Below are 23,830 nucleotides of genomic sequence, written 5' to 3'. Positions count from 1 at the left end.
CAACACCACAAATTTAAATAATTCACGTGTTGCTTTTCAATATTTTAAAGAATTATATACTCAGAGACCTAGAGGCTAGTGGAGGACGAATCCCTGATTTTAAGCCTCAACATCCAATCGCGCTTATAACGTTTTTCTTAACATAGTATGATTCTTGATTCCCAATTTTTTCACTTATATAAATTTTGATGAAGAATTATATGTCAGCATGAAAACCTATATTTACCATACCTTTGTGCTATCAAATGCTAGCAGCAGAGTTCTGCCATTAGTTAAAAATATTTCCACTGCTTTGTCTCTTAACTGCCACCAACGAGTATGAACTTCCTTGATTTCTTCGTAAGTCCAAGAAAATGACGCTGGCTCAGTTTCTCCATGAAATGACTTAAAAATATAGAGTTAAAAGAGTTTTTATTACAAGTACTGGTTTGCAAGACCAAAATGTAATCTGTATTAAATTTACTGTATGTATAAATTTATGTATTCTTCTACCTTGCTAGAGATCTCTATTCACATAATGCCCTCTCTTCCTAAAACGCCTAGAAAAGAAAGGTTAGGATTCATGAAGAGACCAATTTTTAAACAGCCCACATACCGGTATTTGAAAACTATATGGACAGTTTAGCAAATATATTTAACCCAAATTTCCACAGGGAAATCAAAGTAAAAATTCATTTATCATATGTCCTTTTTTGGTGGGGGGGGCAGTTTTTTTGGGGGAAATTGGTAGCTGGCTGAGGGGGAGAAGAAATACTCTACATACTCTTGCAAATGCTGTGTACTTGGGGTATTTTTCTTCCTCTACCTAAACATGCCTGATGGGAAGTAAAGCTACTGGTGTTTTCCAAGAACAGCAGGACAGTGGCGTACCTAAGGGGGAACGGCCCACCCCGGGTGCACGCCCCAAGGGGGTGCACAGTAGAGAGCTGAACAGGGATAACGGGGGACCTGAGGGGATCCTGCGGGGTTCAATACAACTCGAGCCGCGAGGCTCGCCTTCTGTTCCTACCTGCCTTGCCACAGTACACATAGCCAACCAGAAGTCTTCCCCGATGTCAGCGCTGACGTCAGAGGGAAGGCTTACACAAAGCCCGCCCTCCGACATCAGCGCTGACATCGGGAAGACTTCCGGTCGGCTATGTGTGCTGCAGCAGGGCAGGCAGGAAATAGAAGACGAGCCTCGTGGCTCAAGCTCCATTTGGATGAGAAAGTTGGTAATTTATTGGCAGATGAGGGCTGGACACGAACATGGGAGGCAAATGCGGGACAGAAGGAGGTCGAACTTGGGAGGCAAACGTGAACACAAAAGGAGGGAGGAAGTGCGTTTTTGGACACTAGGCATGAACTTGGGAGAGAGGATGGAGGAAGGAAGGGAAAGAGGTGGGGGAGGGAGTGCATTTTTGGACACAAGGCATGAACTTGGGAGAGAGGATGGAGGAAGGGAGGGAAAGAGGTGGGGAAGGGAGTGCGTTTTTGGACACAAGGCATGAACTTAGGAGAGAAGATGGAGGAAGGGAGGGAAAGAGGTGGGGAAGGGAGTGCATTTTTGTACACAGAAGGCATGAACTTGGGAGAGAGGAAGGGAGGAAAAGAGATGGTTGTGTACATGGGGAATGGAAGAAAGGAGAATTTTTGGTCATAGGGAGGGAGTGAGGTACAGATGAGAGGAAGAAATATTGTGGTGGAATGGACAGATTGAAATGGATACAAGAGGGAGGAATGTTGGACATAGTGGTGTAGGGAATGGAGGGAGAGATGTGGCATGATGCTGGAGAGGGGTGATAGAAGGAGAAATGTTGGGCATGAGACTGGTGGGCAGGGATGAAAGATGAGAAAGAGATAAATGCTGGACCATGGTAGGAGGAACCAATGGACAGCAACAGAAGAATTTACAAAAGATGGGAAAGCGGAAAAAAGAAACTGGGACCAACTTTATGGAAAAATAAGTCTCCAGACAACAAAGGTAAAAAATGGAATTTATTGACTAACATATGTTAGCTTTGGGAAATGTATACAGCAGATGTCTTTGTATTGTGTTTAAAAGAAAAGGAAATGCATTTCTGGTTTTATTTCTACAGTGTTTAAGTACTTGTACGCGATCCGTGGCTACATCGGAAGCGTTCCCTCTGACGTCATGACATCAGAGAGAAGGCTTCCATGCAGCCACAGATCGCGTGAGGAGCGGACGCCCATGGGAGCCAGCCAGATATGCTGGGCAGGGAAGGGGGGAAGGTAGAAATGCTGCGCAGGGAAGGGGGGAAGGGTAGAAATACTGCACAGGCAAGAGGGGAGACATGCTGCAGCTGCAGCACCCAATTGGGGAGAGAGAGGGAAGGAGGGAGAAGGAAGACAAGGGAGAGGAACCAGAGATGCCAAGTCCATGGGAGGGAGGGAAAGGAAAAAAGGAAAGGAGATACCAGACCATGGAGGGGGAGGAAGAGATGCCATGGCATGAGGGAAGGGAAGGAGATAGAGATACCATGTATGTGTTGGTGTTCTAGTGCTCACTGCAGTGTTTAAGATTCTGCCTTTTCCTAGGTACACTCTTGTTGTGCGATATGCGGATTGTTACTAAAAATCATATTTTTGATATAGATTGGGGGGGGGGTAAAAAAATGATGGGCCCCGGGGGTCACATATGCTAGGTACGCCACTGAAGCAGGATAAGCAATCCACACTTTGATGATATCAACTGATACAGTTAAGGATAGAGCTCTTCCTTAGAAGTTAACCAAAACTTTACACTTTTTATTGAATGTTTGAATGGCAGTCTAGCAGTAACTATCATGCACATGTCTCTTTAACCTTACAGTGTATTAAGCTTAGCAGAAAGTCAGCTCATAGAGAAAGTGGGTGGACTTATCTGGACTGCTGTCTTTTGAAGTATGTATTACAGGAAAATCAGTTTGTTTTTTCAAAGGACAAACAGGACAGAAGTATCCCAAGTTTAAATTCCTAGCTATGGGAGGCCCTTAAACAAAGAGGAGGAAAATCATCTAATAGATGCATAATATATACTTCTGTTGGAAGATTTTCCATTTTCTCTCTTTCCTACATATTTTATGTGTGTACATTTTGAATGTAACCTTCTCAGTTATTTCTGCCCTTAGATCAGGAGCCAGGATAGCAACCTCTGCCTGCATAGCTGTAACTTCTCTTTTAATGTCCTACAGCAGGTGGTACTCACTCCCTTGTTCATCCTCAGGCAAAGCAGCTCATAACTCATACTTCTCTGTTTATTAAACACTTTGGTAATTAATCCTTTTTGAGATCTAGTCAATATGTTTATTTCAGCTTTCTTAGATTGAAGTCTCGGTATACAAAACCAAGTATTAGATTAGATTCATAATCACTTATGCTGGGCTATTGCCAAGATAAGAGAAACCCCGCAAATCTATGTTATTTTCTTGGCCCTTTGCAGCAAGGGTCAATGCCCCCTTATAGGGATGAAGGATCACCATTAAATGCTTTTTAGTTCAAGATCTTGATGGAGCATAAGACTCAAGTGTCCATTCATGTCTGTGATATCACTTCCTCCTCAGGCAAAATGTTATTCTTTGTTTTATTCTTTATTCCTTTTCTAAGAATTCTTAATAATGTCTCTGCTTTATTGGTCACCATTGCAAATATTATCCTTGCCTTGATCCTTTTCCTGAATGATAACTCCTACTATGTAGCTTTAATTTTGATTATTCTTCTCTATATACAGTGGTGCCTCACACAACGAACTTAATTGGTTCCAGGAGCAAGTTTGTTATGCGAAACGTTCGTTATGTGAAACGCGTTTTCCCATAAGAATACATGTAAAAAAAAATAATTCGTTCTGCAGCATAAAATATGCTAAGATGACATAAAAAAAGATAAATTTTTGGTTATTATTTTTATTTAGATACATCTAAAAACATAATTGTTTTTTAAAACAACACACATTTTTTAAATTTAAAGACAGACTAAGTAGAGTCTAATTTTACAGTGAGAGAGGGCAGAGTCTCAGCGGCAAAAACTGGGACTTAACTGTTCATTTTTTTTTTTTTTCTACCGTGTTTCCCCGATGATAAGGCAGGGCCATCAAATAAGACAGCCCCCCCTTTTTAGAAAAAAATGTAAAATAAGGCACCCCCCCGCAAATAAGCCACCCACCGATACCTGCGCTTACCCGAATCGGGTGGTACGGTGGGTGACTCCGTGTGGTCCCTGGCACCCCCGACACGATCGGGGCAAGAGGGAGCTCAAGCCCTCTTGCCCCCCCGACTCCCCGACACGATCGGGGCAAGAGGGAGCCCAAGCCCTCTTGCCCCCCGACTCCCCGACACGATCGGGGCAAGAGGGAGCCCAAGCCCTCTTGCCCCCCCGACTCCCCGACACGATCGGGGCAAGAGGGAGCCCAAGCCCTCTTGCCCCCCCCCGACTCCCCGACACGATCGGGGCAAGAGGGAGCCCAAGCCCTCTTGCCCCCCGACTCCCCGACACGATCGGGGCAAGAGGGAGCCCAAGCCCTCTTGCCCCCCCGACTCCCCGACACGATCGGGGCAAGAGGGAGCCCAAGCCCTCTTGCCCCCCCGACTCCCCGACACGATCGGGGCAAGAGGGAGCCCAAGCCCTCTTGCCCCGCCGATTCCCCAACTCCCCGACAATATCGGGCCAGGAGGGAGCCCAAGTCCTCCTGGCCACGGCGACCCCCTAACCCCACCCTGCACTACATTACGGGCAGGAGGGATCCCAGGCCCTCCTGCCCTCGACGCAAACCCCCCCTCCCCCCAACGACCGCCCCCCCCAAGAACCTCCGACCGCCCCCCCAGCCGACCCGCGACCCCCCTGGCCGACCCCCACGACACCCCCAACCCCCTTCCCCGTACCTTTCTGTAGTTGGCCGGACAGACGGGAGCCAAACCCGCCTGTCCGGCAGGCAGCCAACGACGGAATGAGGCCGGATTGGCCCATCCGTCCCAAAGCTCCGCCTACTGGTGGGGCCTAAGGCGCCTGGGCCAATCAGAATAGGCCCGGGAGCATTAGGTCCCTCCTTGGGGCAGGGCCTGAGGCACATGGTCGGGTTGGGCCCATGTGCCTCAGGCCCCGCCCCCAGGAGGGACCTAATGCTCCCGGGCCTATTCTGATTGGCCCAGGCGCCTTAGGCCCCACCAGTAGGCGGAGCTTTGGGACGGATGGGCCAATCCGGCCTCATTCCGTCGTTGGCTGCCTGCCGGACAGGCGGGTTTGGCTCCCGTCTGTCCGGCCAACTACAGAAAGGTACGGGGAAGGGGGTTGGGGGTGTCGTGGGGGTCGGCCAGGGGGGTCGCGGGTCGGCTGGGGGGCGGTCGGAGGTTCTTGGGGGGGGCGGTCGTTTGGGGGGAGGGGGGGTTTGCGTCGAGGGCAGGAGGGCCTGGGATCCCTCCTGCCCGTAATGTAGTGCAGGGTGGGGTTAGGGGGTCGCCGTGGCCAGGAGGACTTGGGCTCCCTCCTGGCCCGATCGTGTCGGGGAGTCGGGGGGGCAAGAGGGCTTGGGCTCCCTCTTGCCCCGATCGTGTCGGGGAGTCGGGGGGGCAAGAGGGCTTGGGCTCCCTCTTGCCCCGATCGTGTCGGGGAGTCGGGGGGGCAAGAGGGCTTGGGCTCCCTCTTGCCCCGATCGTGTCGGGGAGTCGGGGGGGCAAGAGGGCTTGGGCTCCCTCTTGCCCCGATCGTGTCGGGGAGTCGGGGGGGCAAGAGGGCTTGGGCTCCCTCTTGCCCCGATCGTGTCGGGGAGTCGGGGGGGCAAGAGGGCTTGGGCTCCCTCTTGCCCCGATCGTGTCGGGGAGTCGGGGGGGGGGCAAGAGGGAGCCAGGCGGAGAGAGGGCAGTTAAGCGCAGTGCCTGCGCGGAAGGATGCAGCTCGGGCGACTTCGTTGTGTGAAACGAAGTTCGTTGTACGAATCAAGACATAAAGTTCGTTGTGCGCAGCGTTCGCTGTGCGAGGCGTCCGTTATGCGAGGCACCACTGTACATAACTTTGCACTTGGCCAAATTAAATTATGGGGAAGTGGCCCCATATAGGAGACCTAATTAAGCTAAAGTTAAGTCTCCAAAATACTATAAAATGCATTTTATAAATTACTAAGAAATGGAATTTAACAAAGAAGTCTTACATGGTTGTTTCAGAAACAGAATTTGAAGAAATACTAAAAGATTCTGTTTATTAAGGGCAAAAATGTTCCAATTCTAAAGTTTCACACATCCATTGTAATAAAAAGAAATATAAATCCTTTAACATGCATTAGATCTTTTTAATGTACCTTAATTTGTGGGTTAACTTGCATGATCTAGGGTAGTGTAACTTTTAAAGGTACATTAATAAACCAAATTCACATTAATGAATGAACATCTCTACCGTTTATACAATAAATCGAATCGAAAGAATGAAATACGTCCAAAAACCGGCCTAAGTTGGCACTTGGACAAATATTTCTCAAAAACGTCCAAGTGCAGATACTAAAAATGGGTTTTGGACATATTTCTAAATGACCTAGGCCTTCATAGTGCTGCTGAACAACCAAAGCTAAACGGGGTGTTTCGGGAGGAGTGTCGAGTGCAGGAGTTGGGCGGGACGTGGGCTGGCTTAGACTTAGTCGTACAGCATGTATAACCGAAAGTTATACAGCCCACGATTGACGGAATTTGGACGTTGTGACTTAGACCATGTAAAACATGGTCTAAATCACAAAAAAACACCTAAAGTCACCAGATAATACAGAACCCCCACACACTACCCCAGTGATCACCAACCCCTCCACCCCCATAAAAATATTAATCACATCTTTAAAATTCAGCCTCCAGACCATCATCACCTGGCAGCCTGGCATAGGAAAGCCTAGTCATCTAGCACAGAGGCAGCTTAAGTCATCTTGGGGGTGGGTTAGGGACCCATAGAGCGGAGGGACCCATGCCCATAAGCCCCTGTAATCACTGCATTGATACTTAAACATGTGAACTCCCCTATACACCCCCAAAATCCTTTTTTTACTGGCATATAAGTGGCTCCTGCAGCCATAAGGGCTATTGGGGTAGTAGATAAGTGGGGCTAGGGGATTCAGGAGGTGGTTTGGGGGGCTCACCGTAACCTATAAGGGAGCTGTAGGGAGGAGAAGACATGGCACCCTTTTTGTGAAGTTCACAGCAGTGCCCTGTAAGGTACCCCCACTATTTAGGTGGCATGTCTGGGTGTGCAGTCCATCACTTTGCAGACCCCTCCCATGTCCCAACAGGGCTTGTTCTAGGCATTTTGGACTTGGATGAAAAGTTGGACAAAAATGTGGTATAAAGATGGACAATTTAGTGGCTTGGACTATCAGATTGGCAAGACGTATAATTAGATGATTTTCGAAACGAAAAAAAAGTTGGATGCATCTTTTGAAAATGTGTCTTAAGCTGTTTTTTTACTTTGGACGACTTGCAAGATGGACGTAAACGGACTTAGACGTCCCTTTCGATTATGCCCCTCAGGATTTTTTGCAAAATATAAGTAAAACTGCATACTTACACAGTTTTCCAGTTTATCTGTAGCACTGTCTTCCACAAAATACATTCCTGATTTTCCTAATAAGAAATATACATGAATAGAACCTCGTTACCTTACATCAGGGGTGCCCACACTTTATGGGCTTGCGAGCTACTTTTATAATGACTAAGTCAAAATGATCTACCAACAATAAAATTAAAAAAAAACACAAAGCACACTGAAAGGCAGAGAAAATGTTAATTATTCATATTCCGGGTTATTTCAAAGAGGTCACGGCAGATGACTCTATGCAATATCACCTCAGTAACAAAATACAAAAATAGACAAATATACCCCCTCTCTTTTTACTAAACCACAATAGTAGGTTTTAGCACAGGGAGTTACGCTGAATGCCTCGTGCTGCTCTCAATGCTCATAGGCTCCCTGCGCTAAAAAACGCTATTGCGGTTTAGTAAAAGGGAGCCATAGTGCAAAATATAGACAGCAGATATAAATTCTCAAATCCAACACATTTTGATCACTAAATTGAAAATAAAATCATTTTTCCTACCTTTGCTGTTTGGTGATTTCATGAGTCTCTGGTTGCACTTTCTTCTTCTGACTGTGCATCCAATCTTTCTTCCTTTCTTTCAGCCTCCTGTATGTTTCCTCTCCTCCAGACCTCATTCTCTCCCCCAACTTTTTCTTTCTGTCTCCCTGTTCCCCCTTCTTTCTGTCTCCCTGTCTGCCCCCTTTTTCTTTCTCCATGCCCTCCCCCAAGCCACTCGGTTTGCTGCCACCGCCATCGGGGAACAGCCCCCAAGTCACCGCCGTCCCAAGCTTTCCCTGCAGAAGCGTCGCGCTGACCAGCATTCCGCTCCCTGACGTCAATTCTGACGTAGGAGAGGAAGTTCTGGGCCAACAAGGCATTTCTCCTCATTCCATCCAGCCTGAGCCCCATCTCTCCTTGATCCAGCATTTCCCTTATGTGTCTGTCAGAATTACCATTCCACCTATTTTCCAGCATCATCCTTCTTTGTGTCCATCTCACCTATATCCCTATCTCACCACTTTTTCAGAATCTTCATTTGTCTCTGTCCTTGTCTTTACCCCATGTTCACAATTTGCCCTTTCAATGTCTTTATCTCCCCCCCCCCCACTTTTTCAGCATTACTTCTATGTCTCTATTTCACCTCTTCATGTCCCCTCTGTATCTCTATCCTTATTCAGTAGGTCCTGCTTACTCTTTCTCTTCTTTGTGTCACTATCTCCATTTTCAGTTTTCCTCCCTTTTCCTTTGTTAATGCACCCTGTAGCCAGAATCTTTCCACCCTCCCTCCACTCCGGCCCAGCCCAGTATGAAATATTTCCTTTTGTTTCCCTCCCCTCTCTCTTTCTCTCTCTCTTCTGCTCCCTCATCCATGAGTCCTGCAACTGGCCCTCTCCCTTCTACCTGCACCTGGCAAAACCCCCCTGCTCTGCGGCTCTCTTAAGCAACTCGTCAGCAGCGGTGATCAAGACAAGCTGCCGACATCGAGGCCTTCCCTCTACGAGTCCCGCCTTTGTGGAAAAAGGAAGTTGAAACAAGTGGGACTCGCAGAGGGTAGGCCCCGACGTCAGAAGCTTGTGTCGATCGCTGCTGCTGAGTTGCCGAAGAGAGACGCGGAGCAGGGGGTGTGGCCGGAAGCAGGTAGAAGGGAGAGGGCTGCTGGAAGAGGTAGAAGTTCCGGAGTATGACACCGTCCCGGGCCAGGATGATTTCTTTTTCAGGCTGTTGCTGCTGCCGCCGCCACAGCAACACGCCCCTCCCCCCCCCCCGAAATGACAAAAACAGCCTAATGGCCGGCGTCGGCGTCTTTGACGTCGGGGAGAGGAAGGCTGATAGACCCGGTAGATCGGGACGGCAACACGAGTCTATCACAGAGCCCGGGATGGGCTCTGCGATTGACTCACGTTGCCTTCCTGAGCTACCGGTCGATCGCGATCGACGCGTTGGGCACCCCTGCCTTACATTATACCAAATATTTATTCCGCAGTCATGTTTGCAAATTAGCCTCAATATAGGGTCCTTTTACTAAGGCACACGCTAAATATTAGCGCACTCTAAACGCTAATGCAGGGGTCCCAAAGTTCCTCTTTGAGGGCCGAATTCAGTCAGGTTTTCAGGATTTCCCCAATGAATATGCATGAGATCTATGTGCATGCACTGTTTTCAATGCATATTCATTGGGGAAATCCTGAAAACCCGACTAGATTCGGCCCTCAAGGAGGGACTTTGGGGACCCCTGCGCTAACGTGTCCATTACAGACCATGGATGCGTTAGCATGCGTTAATATTTAGCGCACGCTAAAATGGCTAGTGCACCTTAGTAAAAGGACCCCTATATGAGCAACTTTTTATAAGACTTATTGGGAGTAATTCTCTATGTTAGATGCCATTGGCTCATGCTCAAGTCCTAGCGACTTGATGAATTACAGATCTGAAAAAAAGATTGGGTTTGTGTTAGGTTCTGTATAGGTCACCTAAAATTAGGCACCTCAAATGGGTCAAGCATGAATTTTATAACTGAGCATTTAATTGCCAGTATAGAATACTACATAGTTTATGTCTGCAGTTACATATATAACTTTATTTGCGAGCACTTACACTAGCTCTGTGGCAGGAATAAATGCGTGTGCCTAAAGGAGGTTAAGGCTCCTTTTACAAGGCTGCGGTAGAGGCTCCTCTTGTGGGGCGGCGAGATAAATGCTCCGACGTTCAGAAGAATTCTGTGAGTGTCGAAGCAGGTGACGCGTCAAAATCGTGCAAGACAATAGCGCACAAAACAGGGCTACCAATCGCGCGCAGGACATCAGTGCACTGGATTTAAGCTGAATTTTAAGGCGCTCCAAGGGGGGGAACCCCCCCATATTAGAGAGGAAACTGAACTTTTTCCAAAAAATAGGGAAAAAGCCTATTTCCTCTATAATGGGGGGTCCCAACTACGTTAAGTGCGATGGTTCCCGCCACACACACTCCCCCTCGGAGCACTTTAAAATTCAGTTTAAATCCGGCGCGCTGATGTCCGGTGCCTGGCTTTGTCTCACACAGTTTAGTCTATGAACCGTTGAAGCATTTACTTCACCAGCCCACGGTAGAAACCACTACTCCAGCTTTCTAAAAGCCAGCGTCTGTCTATGTTTTGTGTGTGAAGAAGTCATCTCATTTAAAGCTGATTTATGTGTGGTAATAATGGCAGGTGGAGAGAATGTAGGAGAGAGGCAGGGAGGGAAAAGGCTGGAGCCCCCCCCCCCCACCCCCCGCCCAACCTTTAATTTCTGCACTGGGCCTCAGCAAGTCTAACACCGATCCGGCCCCCAGTCTGAAAATATCCACCATAAGATGACTTAGTTGAGTGACCACTTGTGAGGTTGAAGTAGTCTATTCAGTTTGTTTGCTAAGATGTTTTGTTTTCCTGCCAGATAAACTGCCTTGAGGAATATGTTGCAAGGAAATCACCCAGGACCAAATCTGGATCGCTTCCTGGCAAAGTGGGCAAGAGTCTGTGCCTCCTTGTTTGTTCACTTAGTACATGGTTATCTGTTTGAATAAGTACTACTTGATAGAAGAGGCAATCTTGGAATGTGCAGAATGCACTGCAGATTGCTCGAAGTTCCAGAAGACTGATGAGGAGAGTTTCCTCGCAAGAAGTCCAGCTGCTTTGAGTATGGAGGTCGCTGAGGTGTGTCCCCCAATTGTTAATATTTTTTGATGTGGTGGAGTTTGGAAATAAAGGTCCCTGGAAAGATTGGTCAGTAACAGTCACCGCTGAAGGTACTGATGAAGGTCTGAGGTCACTTGTATCTGTTAGGAAAGTGCTGCGGTGGCTTGAGATCATTGGGTGAAGAGCATCCACTTAGGTTCCTTGTATTGTAGGTGCCATTTGGCCTAGGAGAAGCAACATTTGACGTGCCATGATATGTTGAAGAGAGAAGACCTTTTGAGAGATGTGAGAATGTCAAGCCTCTGTTGCAGTAGAAAGGTTTGAGCTTGAGTTGTGTCCAGGAGAGCTCCACTGAATTCTTAGGTTTGAATGGGATGAAGATGGGATTTCTGGTAGTTGACTACAAAACCCAGAAGTGCCAATAAACGAACCATGGAAAGGATGTCCTGGTGAGCCTGTTGCAATGAGGAGGCCTTGATTAACCAGTCATCTAGGTAAGGGAACACATGAAAGCCGCATGAGCAGAAGGTTGCAGCTACTACCACTAAACATTTTGTGAACACACTTGGTGCTGACGCCAGTCCAAATGGTAGTACTTTGTACTGGAAGTTGCATGTCCCCACTCAAAGATATTTCCTGTGGCCAGGCAGGATGGAAATATGGGTGTATGAGAGCAGAGCCAGTCATTCTTCTCATACATTGGTAACAGAGTTCCCAGAAAGATCATGCAAAACTTCTCCTTCACTAAGTATTTGTTAAGAGCATGGAGGATCAGAATTATACGAAGACCTCCGGTCTTTTTCGGTATCAGGAAGTGTTTGGAGTAGAACCTTCAGTCCCTCTCCTGCAGGGGAACTTGTTCTATGGCATTTAACTGGAAGAGGGCTAAGAGCTCTTGGTGAAGGAGGGTCTTCTGAGCTGAAAAGAGACTCTTACGGAGGATGGTTTAGAGGTTTTCAATGTAAATGAAGAGCATAGCCCTGACTCACCACTTGAAGGACCCAGTTATCTGTTATGAGGGTCCATCGATGGTAAAAGTGGTAGAGTTGACCTCTTATGGGTAGAGTCTAAGGTAGAGTTAGAGATGCACTGGCAATGCTCTCTATTAGGGAATCAAAAAGACTGCTGCTGTTAGGATTGAGGCTGAGATTGAGTCTTCTGCTACTTTTGTGTCTAGGTCACCTCTGATTTGTTGAGCGGCTAAGAGGTGGTTATACTTTTGTTCTGAATAGTAAGTTGAAAGTTTTGAGGCTTTGGGATATCTCCTTGCGGTATGTCACTGTGTTGACAGACTTAAAGATCTCAATCTGTATACTTTGGAGGAAAAGCGGGAGAAGGGAGAAATGATAGAGACGTTTAAATACCTACGTAATGTAAATGCGCATGAGTCGAGTCTCTTTTTTTGAAAAGAAACTCTGCAATGAGAGGGCATAGGATGAAGTTAAGAGGTGACAGGCTCCAGAGTAATCTAAGGAAATACTTTTTTACAGAAAGGGTGGTAGATGCATGTAACAGTCTCCCAGTAGAGGTGGTGGAGACAGAGACTGTGTCAGAATTCATAAGGGCCTGGGATAGGCACGTGGGATCTCTCAGAGAGAGAAAGAGATAATGGTTACTGCGGATGGGCAGCCTAGATGAGCCATTTGGCCTTTATCTGTCATCATGTTTCTATGACAAGGTTGTCATGCAGACAGTATGTATTTTCATTTTCTATGTTGCTTCTTGTACACGGTTTCCAAAGAGGTCAGCTCCTATACAGGGAATATGGTAGAGTCAGTCCTGAATGTTGCTGCCACTGTTTGGGTTTCAGCTAGTACTTGTGACTTGGACTGGCCTCTGTGAAGACGGGATACTGGGCTGGATGAACCATTAGTCTATTCTTATGTACTTATGAGACAGCTGAGTTGTGAAAGGCGATATCAAAGGCATCAAATGTAGAACGCACCATGTGTTTCCAGGTTTCTAGGAGATCATTTGTCAAATGTTGGTAATACTTAAGACACTCCAATAGTATATATTGTTCAAAAGAGGACATTTTTTTTGTATACTGTATACACTCTAATATAAATCGATCTGAATAAGCTGCCCCCTTTCCCGGGCAGCTTAATATTCAAGTGTCCTGCCCTGTTAGGCTCTGCACCCAGCCCCCTCCCTACCAAGCTCTGCACCCAGACCCCTTCCCTCCATCCCTCCCATATCAGACACTGTACCCAACACCCTTCCTTCCTCCCTTCCCCTGTCAGGCACTGCACCCAGCACCCTTCCTTTCTCCCCTCCCCTGTCAGGCAATGCACCCTTCCTTCCTTCCCCTTTCAGACTCTGCACTCTCCCTCCCAGACTCTGCCCTCTGTCCCCCTCTCCCTGCCCTATCTTCATATCTCTGCCGATCTGGTGGAGGTGCAGCGGGCAGGAGCAAGCTTTCCAAACTCCTGCCCTGCTGCTAACCAGCTGCGCGATCCAATTTCACCATCTGAGCTGCACGAGCAGCAGTGCGATTTGGCGCTCCTTCTCGGCACTGAGTGGCTTCCTTACTGGCTCCCGCGATAGGAAGCCGCTCAGCGACAAGAAGCAGCACCAAATCGCGCTGCTGATCATGCAGCCAGTTAGCGGCGGGGAAGGAGTTTGGAAAGCTTGCTCCCGCCCGCTGCACCTCCACCAGTGATCGGCAGAAGACCTGCTGCACCTCCACCAGATCAGCAGAGGTATGAAAATAGGGCAGGGAGGAGGAGGGGGGCAGAGCCTGACGGCGGCAGCCTTAAAAAATTCTGGGAGGGGGCATTGACCCAAATATAAACCATTTTTTCAGCCCATAAATCCCGGTTTATATTCGAGTATATATGGTAAGTGATTTCATTAAAAATGTCATATAAAAATTATAGTTTAAGATTCTTTTAGCAAGCATGGAACCCTGGAATAATCTTCTTCCAAATTTATCCAGGAGTCTGCCTTCTCTGCCTGGTGGAGTACTGGTATAAGTTCTGGTACTGTTCGCTCACTTCAAAGCAGACTCGATGACCAAATATTGGTGTTGTAACTGAGTTCTGTCAAACCCTAGACAAAACTGAATTCTGTAAAGTGTGTCCAATTTGTGTAGAGCTACTGGGATGAGAATGGGGACTCCCAGTTGTTAAAGAAGGCTTCCTTTATAAGATTATGGAGTGGAACCTTTATGCAGTGTTTAGGCCACTTTTTATAGTCTAGGGCTTCCATGAGTTCTGCTCTAAGCTCTGCCTCAAACTCCATGTTGCTTGGAAGCGCTTCTCCCCTCTGTATGACAAATTTAATAAATAACAGACTTTCAGAAGGTGATATTCAAAAAGGAGATGGATCGGAAGGAATTCCATAAGACTCATCTGCAGACAAGTCAAGATAGTCGCTGGAAGAGCATGGTAACAGGTCTGAGTCATACTCCTCAATGTCAGCCCTTGAAGATGTAGATAGAGGTAAGCGTTAAGGAGGTTGAGTTGAGTGTCAAGAATGTGATGATGAACTCTGTTCTCTAGAAAAGGATGCATGGGATCTGTGTCTCCTCATCTTAGATGCTCAACGTTGTGGTGTCTGAGAATGATGCTTCGATAAAGTTTAAGAGCAATGCTCAGATGGGGCTGATACAGGACATCCAGTACAGGACAGGCCAGACTTGTTTTCCTGGTATTTTACAAAAGGCTTGGGTCTCAGAAGCTTTCATAAAATATTTTATGAAAGCTTCTGAGACCCAAGCCTTTTGTAAAATACCAGGAAAACAAGTCTGGCCTATCCTGTACTGGATGTCCTGTTTTTCAGCTAGAGCTGCAATGCAAAATGGAGTTCATATAATGTTTTTTTGGATTCGGTGTACATAGCTATATGATATAAATGCACGCAACAGAAAGAAAAGCACTAAATCAAGCAAAGGAAAAACTGAAACATTAGAAATGTATATGTTAAGTGCTGCTTGATCACAAAATGCACACAAATAGTCTCAACAGTTACATAATTACTTATAATATAAAGAAAGAAAAAAAATATTGACAAACCTAGTAATAGTTCACCAGCTGTTTCTCTGGAAGGAGCTACACTGATACACCTTCGATTAACCCTGTGAATAGGCATTTGAACAAATGTTATTTACAAAAAAATGTCTTTACTGTCTTTTATAATTTTTTATGTTTAAAGAGTCAAAAAAAGATGCACATATATTGGAAAAACATCTGGGTTATTAACAATTAAATGCTTGTATACTTGCTGGACTAATGTAACAGGCATTTAATTAGAAAATACAATTCAGGAAAATGTGCACATAACCCACTGTCAAACTGATCCATCTCTAATTTGAAAACACCACATCCAGTGAAGTCTATTCAAACAAGTTATATTAATTTTATATGTTGATCAGTATACAAAGGCTCAGCATAATATATAAGTACTTAAGGAAATTAGGAAGAAAACTGACAGATGCAGAGAAATATATCTGGAGTAGAAGATTAAGCTATATACTTTGAACAGGGCACTACTTGTTACCACCAACCAGAAAAAAAGACCTCCTGGGTATATAAGTTGATAAATTGATACACAAAGTCAACCAGCAGCAGCAGGCAAAGCTGAGCACTCTGGCATGCATTGGGAAGTAGAGGTTAAAGGTACCTAGGATCAAGGACATCATCCTTTCATTTTATAAGGTGATAACATGTTTAAAGGTAAGAACTCAGTTTAGATCACCCATTACCTAAAAAGAATATCCAACTATTACAGTTGTTCAACGAAGGGTTATTTATCTAATAAAGAAGGTACCAAAGTTTATATATGCAGAAAGACAGTACAAACTCGAATAATTTAAAATAGCACATTCAGGAAATTTAATTGTATAGAACAATCTTAAGGCAAACCGATCGTGTACCAAACGGTTTGCGACCCGATTTTCCTCCGATCCAATTCACTAACCTCTGTGCCGATCCAATTCTGATCCATGCATGCAAATGAGAGGAAATGGCATGCAAAGTAGGCAGGGATAAGATTCACTAAACAAATCTGGGACACCGACTGGGCTGGCCAATCAACAGAAGAAGCGACTGCTGGAGATCAGTCGCACACATCCCTGCCGACTCTCCTGCTCCATTGCTGCCCTGCTCTCTGCCCCGAGCTCTTCCCCGACTCTCCTGCCCCGATCTTCCAGCCCTGCTCTCTGCCCTGACTCTCCTGCCCTGATCTCTGCTCTGAATCTTCTGCCCCGATGTTCCAGCCCTGCTGTCTGCCCCGAGCTCTGCCCCAACTCTCCTGCCCCGATTGTCCAGCTCTGCTGTCTGCCCCGAGCTCTGCCCCAACTTTCCTGCCCCGATTGTCCAGCTCTGCTGTCTGCTCCGAGCTCTGCCCTGACTCTCCTATCCCGATCTCTACTCCGAATCTCCTGCCCTGACTTCCAGCCCTGCTGTCTGCCACGAGCTCTACCCCAAGTCTCCTGCCCTGATCTCTGCTCTGATTCTCCTGCCCCGACTCGAGCCCGTGGTTTTAACTCGCTTTAAACCCATGGGTTAAAACCATGGAATCCTAAGTAAAAAGTAAGAAAAAACAAAACACGGACATCAAATGCACGCGCCGACCATCTACAGGCAAAGTAGATAGTCTGCGCATGTGTCTGGATCGCTGGAGAGCGATCCGTGAGGTCAGTGGAGGGCATTCCTCCGATCGCCCCATTTGAATATAGGCCCGTTGTGAATATGTCGGCCTGCGTCGGATCGGATACGGAGCGGACTGACTCAGCCAGGTTAGTGAATCTAGGCCTTAAACAAACATATTATAGAAAATAACAGACCCTATAAAAATCTCTTGGGTGATCTCGTCACTGAAATAGCTGTACACAAAATAAAGGAACAGCCTCTAAGTTTAAAGTATTATGGGTTTTACCACTTTCAAAATTATAAAATCACTCCTATGTATTAATACATGTTACTTGTAGTGTGTGTGCATCTGAATTGACTCCAGAACACTTAAAGATCTTATGCTCATTTTCGGTTGCACATAGTTGTGACTAAAAAGGATGATAAAGTTAGAAAACCAAAATTTGACCACTAGATTAAATCTGTCATTTAATCACAGTGTTCTAACAGCAAAATTTTTATATGCCTTGCAATAAGAATCAGCAGTAGGTGGTTAAGTCTCTCCCCGCTCAACCCTGATAATGCTTCTGGGACAGTCCGCTTTTTTCAAAGGCTAAATTTAACCACCGAGAGCACTAAACCCCAAAGAAAAGCAATTAGTCTGTTAGCCTTATGTAAGATAAAAGATAAATGCATATTATTAGTATTAAATTGTTAGCTATTGTTGCTGGTTTATCAATTTGTTTTCTGGTACTTAGCCTCAGCTTCCCAGTTGCAAAAATGAGACTCTGATAGAGATTTAGTAACAGAACCATATGATCCACACAACCAGATAGGATAAAATGAGGAAAGGGCTGTGCTTGACCCTAGCCCTATAACACCCACACTTCCCCCCTGCTGTTGCTCTATGTGAGGAAAATAAGAAATATAGTGCCTACTGATAATGGCTTCCTAATAAAAATAACAAAGGAAATACTAGCAATATCTGAAAATTAATTGAAAACTGAAGCCAGAAGAAAGATCTTGTTGGGAAAGACCAAGAAAAATCTATGTTCTACACATTATCAATGCCATTAGTGTTCTTAATTTAAATAAATTACCTTATCAACTCGCTTGCAGCTTTGTCTTTTACAGTAGAAGAGAAAGAAGAATGAGTTTTGTCTTCAAATAAGTAGGATAAAGGTGATTTGATTACTTTTGTGGGAAAAAAAGGAATAACGTTACTAAAACACTCAATATATGCATGGAAATCATACAATAAATTACTATTTTAGTATAGTATTTGTAAAAGTTACCTTCCTGCTTTTGCTGATCCCTAAGAATATACTTGTTAGGAATTGTTAAATAGGATCTTTGCAAACGTCGTCTCTCTCTGTTGGGACCTTCTGTTGGGTCCAGTTGCCAAGAAGTGGGGTAGCAATCTGCATCATACCAAAGTGCTCTGAAGAGTGAATATATTGAAATTCTCTCTGTAAACCTTTTATTTTACAAGCTCAGCAGGTACAAGTGATAATTACAGGAATACCATAAATCTTTATGACTAAATAGAGATATACATATAAAGTGTTTTAAAACCCAATAAATACACAAATAAGAATGTCAATGTTTCAACAGAAAAGGAAGCAGAAAGAAACATAAATCTAGCAGAGAAAAGAGGGATGCAAGATACCACACAATTATCTCTGTTTAAAGCCAATGTTGTTTTTTTAATATCAACTATCATCTCTTTGAGACTTTCACTACTAGAGTTCACATCACTTTTGGGAAACCCTAATTATAATAAATTTCAATGCAAATACAAGTGAAGGTAGGACCTAGCTTTAACATTGGAAATAGATCTTAAGCCCAAAGATAAATAGTTGCTACAGAAAGTCTACATCCCATTCCAAAACATTAGCCTTTAGTTGCTTTATAGTCAAAGTAAAAGTCTTTATTTTAGGAGTATCTTCAGCTGAAAATGGCAGATTTTGAACAACTAGAGAGCTCTAGATATTTAAATGCTTTTTCAGAATGAGATTGCTCAAATGTGGGAATGCTCGCTACATCTAGATGTCAATGAGGTATGGATAGGACATAAAGAGGGAGTGGTTTAGGTGGGCCTACAAACAGACCTGCATTTCCTATTTCACATAAATGTTCCCCAAGAAGCGTAAACATGGTTCATAAAAATTATTGGTCTAATACTGACAAACCTTAGTGTTCAAATTTAGTGGATACCTATTCTGATAGACTCACAGCTGTAACTGTCAACAAAGAAGCTTCCCTAAAGGGAGGGAGAGCAGAGAATTATTCAATGCATTTCAATTTTTGAGATGTATGCTTTGATCCCCAATAAAGCAGTATATCATGCAGTCAAAAGTGAGACATTAGTGAAATATTCACATTAATATATACCCTTCAATGTCCATTAGCCTCTATAACTCCTTATTTTATTCTTTTAGGGCTTCAGATATGCCATTGGTTACCAGACATTTTATATGGTTACCAAATATATTTATGGCTATGGCTTCCTCATTAGCCACATTATACTCTTCTTTTCATGTTTTTACTTATCTCAAGAAATACTATGTGGATCGGGATGGTACAGATAAGCTTTAAAAGGGGGGACTTTTCTTGAAGCAGCCTAAGGGCGAAACATGTCAAAATGACAGGTCCCTTCCCAATGAAAAAAGACTTAACTAAGATAAGTTTTAAATGTATATAAGGATTAACTTATTAAATTTTGCACGGAGCACTTTAAAAGTTTGGTAATAAAGTAAAAACATGAACAAAATAGTATAATGGGGATAATGAGGAAGCCATAGCCATAATTATATTTGGTAACCATAGAAAATGTCTGGTAACCAATGGCATATCTGAAGCCCTAAAAGAATAAAATAAGGACTTAAAGAAGCTAATGGACATTGAAGGGTATATATTGATCCCCAATAAAACATATTTCCCCTGAAAGGGAGGTTCCTTTAGGAGGGGTTTCGAATATCATAATGCCTTCATGAATTTGCTTGCTACTATGTGAAATGGTTCTCATTATGTGCCGTGATGTTCTGCTATTGGGCACAAGTACACCTTGACTGATAATCTACTTACCTCAAACTCTGAAAGGTGAGCTATTGGTATAGATTTGTATTTACTGACTTCTGAGGTAAGCAAATTAATGGAAATGCTTTTAAAACAGGGAATGGTGAAGTTTATGGAATCTTGTGGATTACAGGACTAGAGGCAACATGGATTTCTTTGACTGGGTGACTAGAGAATTGGATAGAAGGAGTATGCTAGATATGATGTATTTAGATTTTAGCAGAGCCTTTGACTGTGTTCTACACAGACGTTTAATAAGTAAACTGAGTGCCCTCGGGATGGGTCCCAAAGTGACGGGCTGTGTCAAGAACTGGTTGAGTGGAAGGCAACAGAGGGTAGAGATCAACAGAGATCGCTCTGAGCAAAAGGATGTTACCAGTGGTGTGCCTCAAGGTTCTGTTCTTGGACCTGTTCTTTTTAACATTTTTATTAAGAATATTGCTGAAGAGCTGTCGGGTAAGATTTGCCTCTTTGCGGATGATAGCAAAATCTGCAATAGAGTAGACACCCAGGATGGTGTGAATAACATGAAGAAAGACCTGCCGAAGCTTGAAGAATGGTCTGAAATTTGGCAGCTAAAATTTAATGCTAAGAAATGCAAGGTCAGGCATTTGGGCTGCAAAAATCAGAGGGAACGGTACAGTTTAGGGGGTGAAGAACTTATGTGCACGACAGAAGAGCGGGACTTGGGTGTGATTGTATGTGATGATCTTAAGGTGGCCAAACAGGTTGAAAAGGTGACGGTGAAAGCTAAAAGGATGCTAGGGTGCATAGGTATGGCCAGTAGGAAAAAGGGGGTATTGATGCCTCTGTATAAGACTTTGGTGATACCTCATTTAGAATATTGTGTACAATTTTGGAAGCTGCATCTTCAAAAAGATATTAAAAGGATGGAGTCAGTCCAGAGGAAGGCTACTAAAATGGTGTGTGGTCTTCATCATAAGGCGTATGGGGACAGACTTAAAGATCTCAATCTGTATACTTTGGAGGAAAGGCGGGCAAGGGGAGATATGATAGAGACAATTAAATACCTATGTAATATAAATGTGCATGAGTCAAGACTCTTTCATTTGAAAGGAAACTCTGCAATGAGAGGGCATAGGATGAAGTTAAGAGGTGATAGGCTCCGGAGTAATCTAAGGAAATACTTTTGTACGTAAAAGGTGGTAGATGCATGGAACAGTCTCCCGGAAGAGGTGGTGGATACCGAGACTGTCTGAATTCAAGAGGGCCATGTGATCTTTTGGAGAGAGAAAGAGATAATGGTTACTGCGGATGGGCAGACTAGATGGGCCATTTGGCCTTTATCTGCCGTTATGTTTCTAAGACTGGATGGACCATTTGGCCTTTATCTGCCGTTATGTTTCTAGTTAGCTATGTAACTGCAAATTAGTTCCAACTGGAACCATTTAAGTCCAATCATTACCAATAATTAGTTATTAGTGTCAATTAGCAGCTAATTTGTCAATTAACTTAAGTACATAAGATTCTATAACTTGCCCAGGCAATTTTACGTACTAACCCCCAAATTCTGTATATAGCGCCTAAGGTTTTATGTGCACATTAGCGTATGTAGCTGATGAGCATGCACAGTTTAATAAATTGGTTTAATTGGTGCTGATAATTGGCAATTAACACATTAATTGATAACTGCCATCAAGTAGAAATTGCATACAGAACTTGGTAGGTGCATTCAACAAAGCGCTATGCACCATGCCCAGTGAATGAAATCTAAAAGGGGGAGTGGCCAGCGGCAGATAATGAAATTTCCTAGAAGTTATGGACTGACCAACTACTTGGCGCATAACTTAAGCACAAGCATTTAGGCCTGGTTCTAGTTAGCCTAAATGGGTGCACCTAAAAGTTATGACACACACTGGTGCTAAACTTGATTCTATCAGGTGCACAAAACTTTCACATAATCGCACTTAGGTCTGTGCTAATTGGTGCCAATTTTTTAGGCACCATATATAGAATTGGTAGGGTCAACTGTAAAATTGTGCGTACAAGATTATAGAATGAGGGGGGGGATAGTGGTGTTGAATACACACATAAAATACCTGTGCTTAAATCAAAATAGTCACCGTAACCTCCCCAATTAAGAATGGCAAAAAAAATTAGACATGAAAATTATAAGAAATCACAATCTGTCTGACAAGAAAAGTGACACAAAGATTTCTAAATCCTTAAAAACAAGTTAAAACAGCCACAGGAATTTGGATATGTCTAAGCAACCCCCAATCCTATACAGAGAGAAAGCAAGAATGATGTAAAGAAAAGGTATAAAAAAGAAAATGATAATGGAAATAAATTATTTTGGCTGATACTTAACATAAAAAAATATTTAAATAAGACCTTACTTCTATCCAAATACTGTTACTATACTCAGAAGAAAGCATATTATTGATAGATAAGATATGATAGATAAGATATGAAGCCAAATTTTCAGAGAGTCAGAAAAAACTACACATATTATTATTGTTCTATTTTTAATATGTCCTATCTATTCTGCTATACTTCTATACCTGAGGCTCACATAAAAACAATAATTTTGCTTTTACAGATAAATTTCACCAAAATTTGCTTTAACAATGGAGCTTAAATAATGTTCAAGCTAATTTTAGTTATAAAAACATAAGAATAGCCTTCTGGGTCCATCAAGCTCAGTAGCCCATTCTCATGGTGGCCAACCCAGGTCACTAGTACCTGGCAAAAACCCAAGGAGTGGTAATATTCCATGCTACCAATGCAGGGCAAGCAGTGGCTTCCCCCATGTCTTTCTCAATAACAGACTATGGACTTTTCCTCCAGAAATTTGTCCAAACCTTCCTTAAAACCAGCTATGCTATCCGCTCTTACCACATCCTCTGGCAATGTGTTCCAGAGCTTAATAATTCTCTATGTGAAAAAAAAAATTCCTCCTATTGGTTTTAAAAGTATTTCCTTGTAACTTCATCGAGTGTCCCCTAGTCTTTGTAATTTTTGATGAAGTGAAAAATCGATTCACTTGTACCCGTTCTATTCCACTCAGGATTTTGTAGACTTCAATCATATCTCTCTTTTCCAAGCTGAAGAGCCCTAACCGTTTTAGTCTTGCCTCATATGAGAGGAGTTCTATCCCCTTTACCATCTCGGTTGCTCTTCTTTGAACCTTTTCTAGCGCCACTATATCTTTCTTTTTTTTTTTTTTATTATTTATCATTTTGAACATATGTCAATAAAATACATATTGAAAAGATACAAGAGTCTTACACATTAAAATAAAAAGAAATTATAAACAAATAAATCAACAGTTCCTTACACTGCATCAATACTCTTGTAATAGTCCTCATTATGGAGAGAGACAACTTCACAATCAGAAAGAATGATATTATAAACAAAAAGTTATTAGGAAAAGTAGTGACACATCCCCATTTTTTATATAGACTTGCATACTAAGGTTCACTCTTGGAAATCTGCGTTGTTACCCCTTTCCCCTCTAAGAAAAATTGTAACTGGGAGGACTCATAAAATATATAGGAATTCTGATCCAGATAGATCATACATTTACAGGGATATCGCAGTTGAAATTTTGCTCCCAATTCTTTCATACTATCTTTCATTTCCAGGAATCTTTTCCTTCTTATCTGTGTAGTTCTTGATACATCTGCAAACATCAAAATTTTACTATTCAAAAAATGAAATTCCTTCAGCCTAAAAAAAAAGGCAGAGTGCTTCTTTATCTTGATGAAATACAAATGTTACAAGAAGAAATGAACACATAATGACTTCCTCTTGAGAGTTCTCCAATATATTTGATATATCCAGCTGTCATTAACTGAGGAATAACCTCAGAATCAGAAGAGGAAGGCTTTTTTGAAGAAACTGGCATAAAATAAATTTTATGTAGAGGAGGCAGTCCATTATCGGGATATTTGAAAACTTCTTTCAGAAATTTATAAAAAGTTTCTTTTGGTGTCATAGTCAGTGTTTTAGGGAAATTTAACAGTCTTAAGTTCAATTTCTTAG

The 23,830-nt window shown here is 43.5% G+C and overlaps 1 protein-coding gene across 6 annotated transcripts in view; it reads right to left on the bottom strand.

Annotated features, from left to right (window-relative positions):
- Nucleotides 1–23,830, bottom strand: part of LYST (lysosomal trafficking regulator) — a 295,950-nt gene that overhangs the window by 59,639 nt on the left and 212,481 nt on the right. For 5 of the 6 annotated variants that reach the window (XM_033936373.1, XM_033936368.1, XM_033936371.1 and 2 more), the window contains 5 exons: nucleotides 18,040–18,185; nucleotides 17,845–17,938; nucleotides 15,188–15,249; nucleotides 7,510–7,565; nucleotides 232–384 (listed from right to left, as the gene is read on the bottom strand). In XM_033936373.1, the coding sequence (XP_033792264.1) occupies nucleotides 232–384; nucleotides 7,510–7,565; nucleotides 15,188–15,249; nucleotides 17,845–17,938; nucleotides 18,040–18,185 (511 nt within the window). The remainder of the gene's footprint in view (nucleotides 1–231; nucleotides 385–7,509; nucleotides 7,566–15,187; nucleotides 15,250–17,844; nucleotides 17,939–18,039; nucleotides 18,186–23,830) is intronic. The other variant, XM_033936370.1, reaches the window with a different exon arrangement.

The sequence above is a fragment of the Geotrypetes seraphini genome, chromosome 3, assembly GCF_902459505.1.
Source record: "Geotrypetes seraphini chromosome 3, aGeoSer1.1, whole genome shotgun sequence".
Taxonomy (NCBI): Eukaryota; Metazoa; Chordata; class Amphibia; order Gymnophiona; family Dermophiidae; genus Geotrypetes; species Geotrypetes seraphini.
Note: the sequence above shows the minus strand (reverse complement) of the source record. Positions and strands in the feature narration are given on the sequence as shown.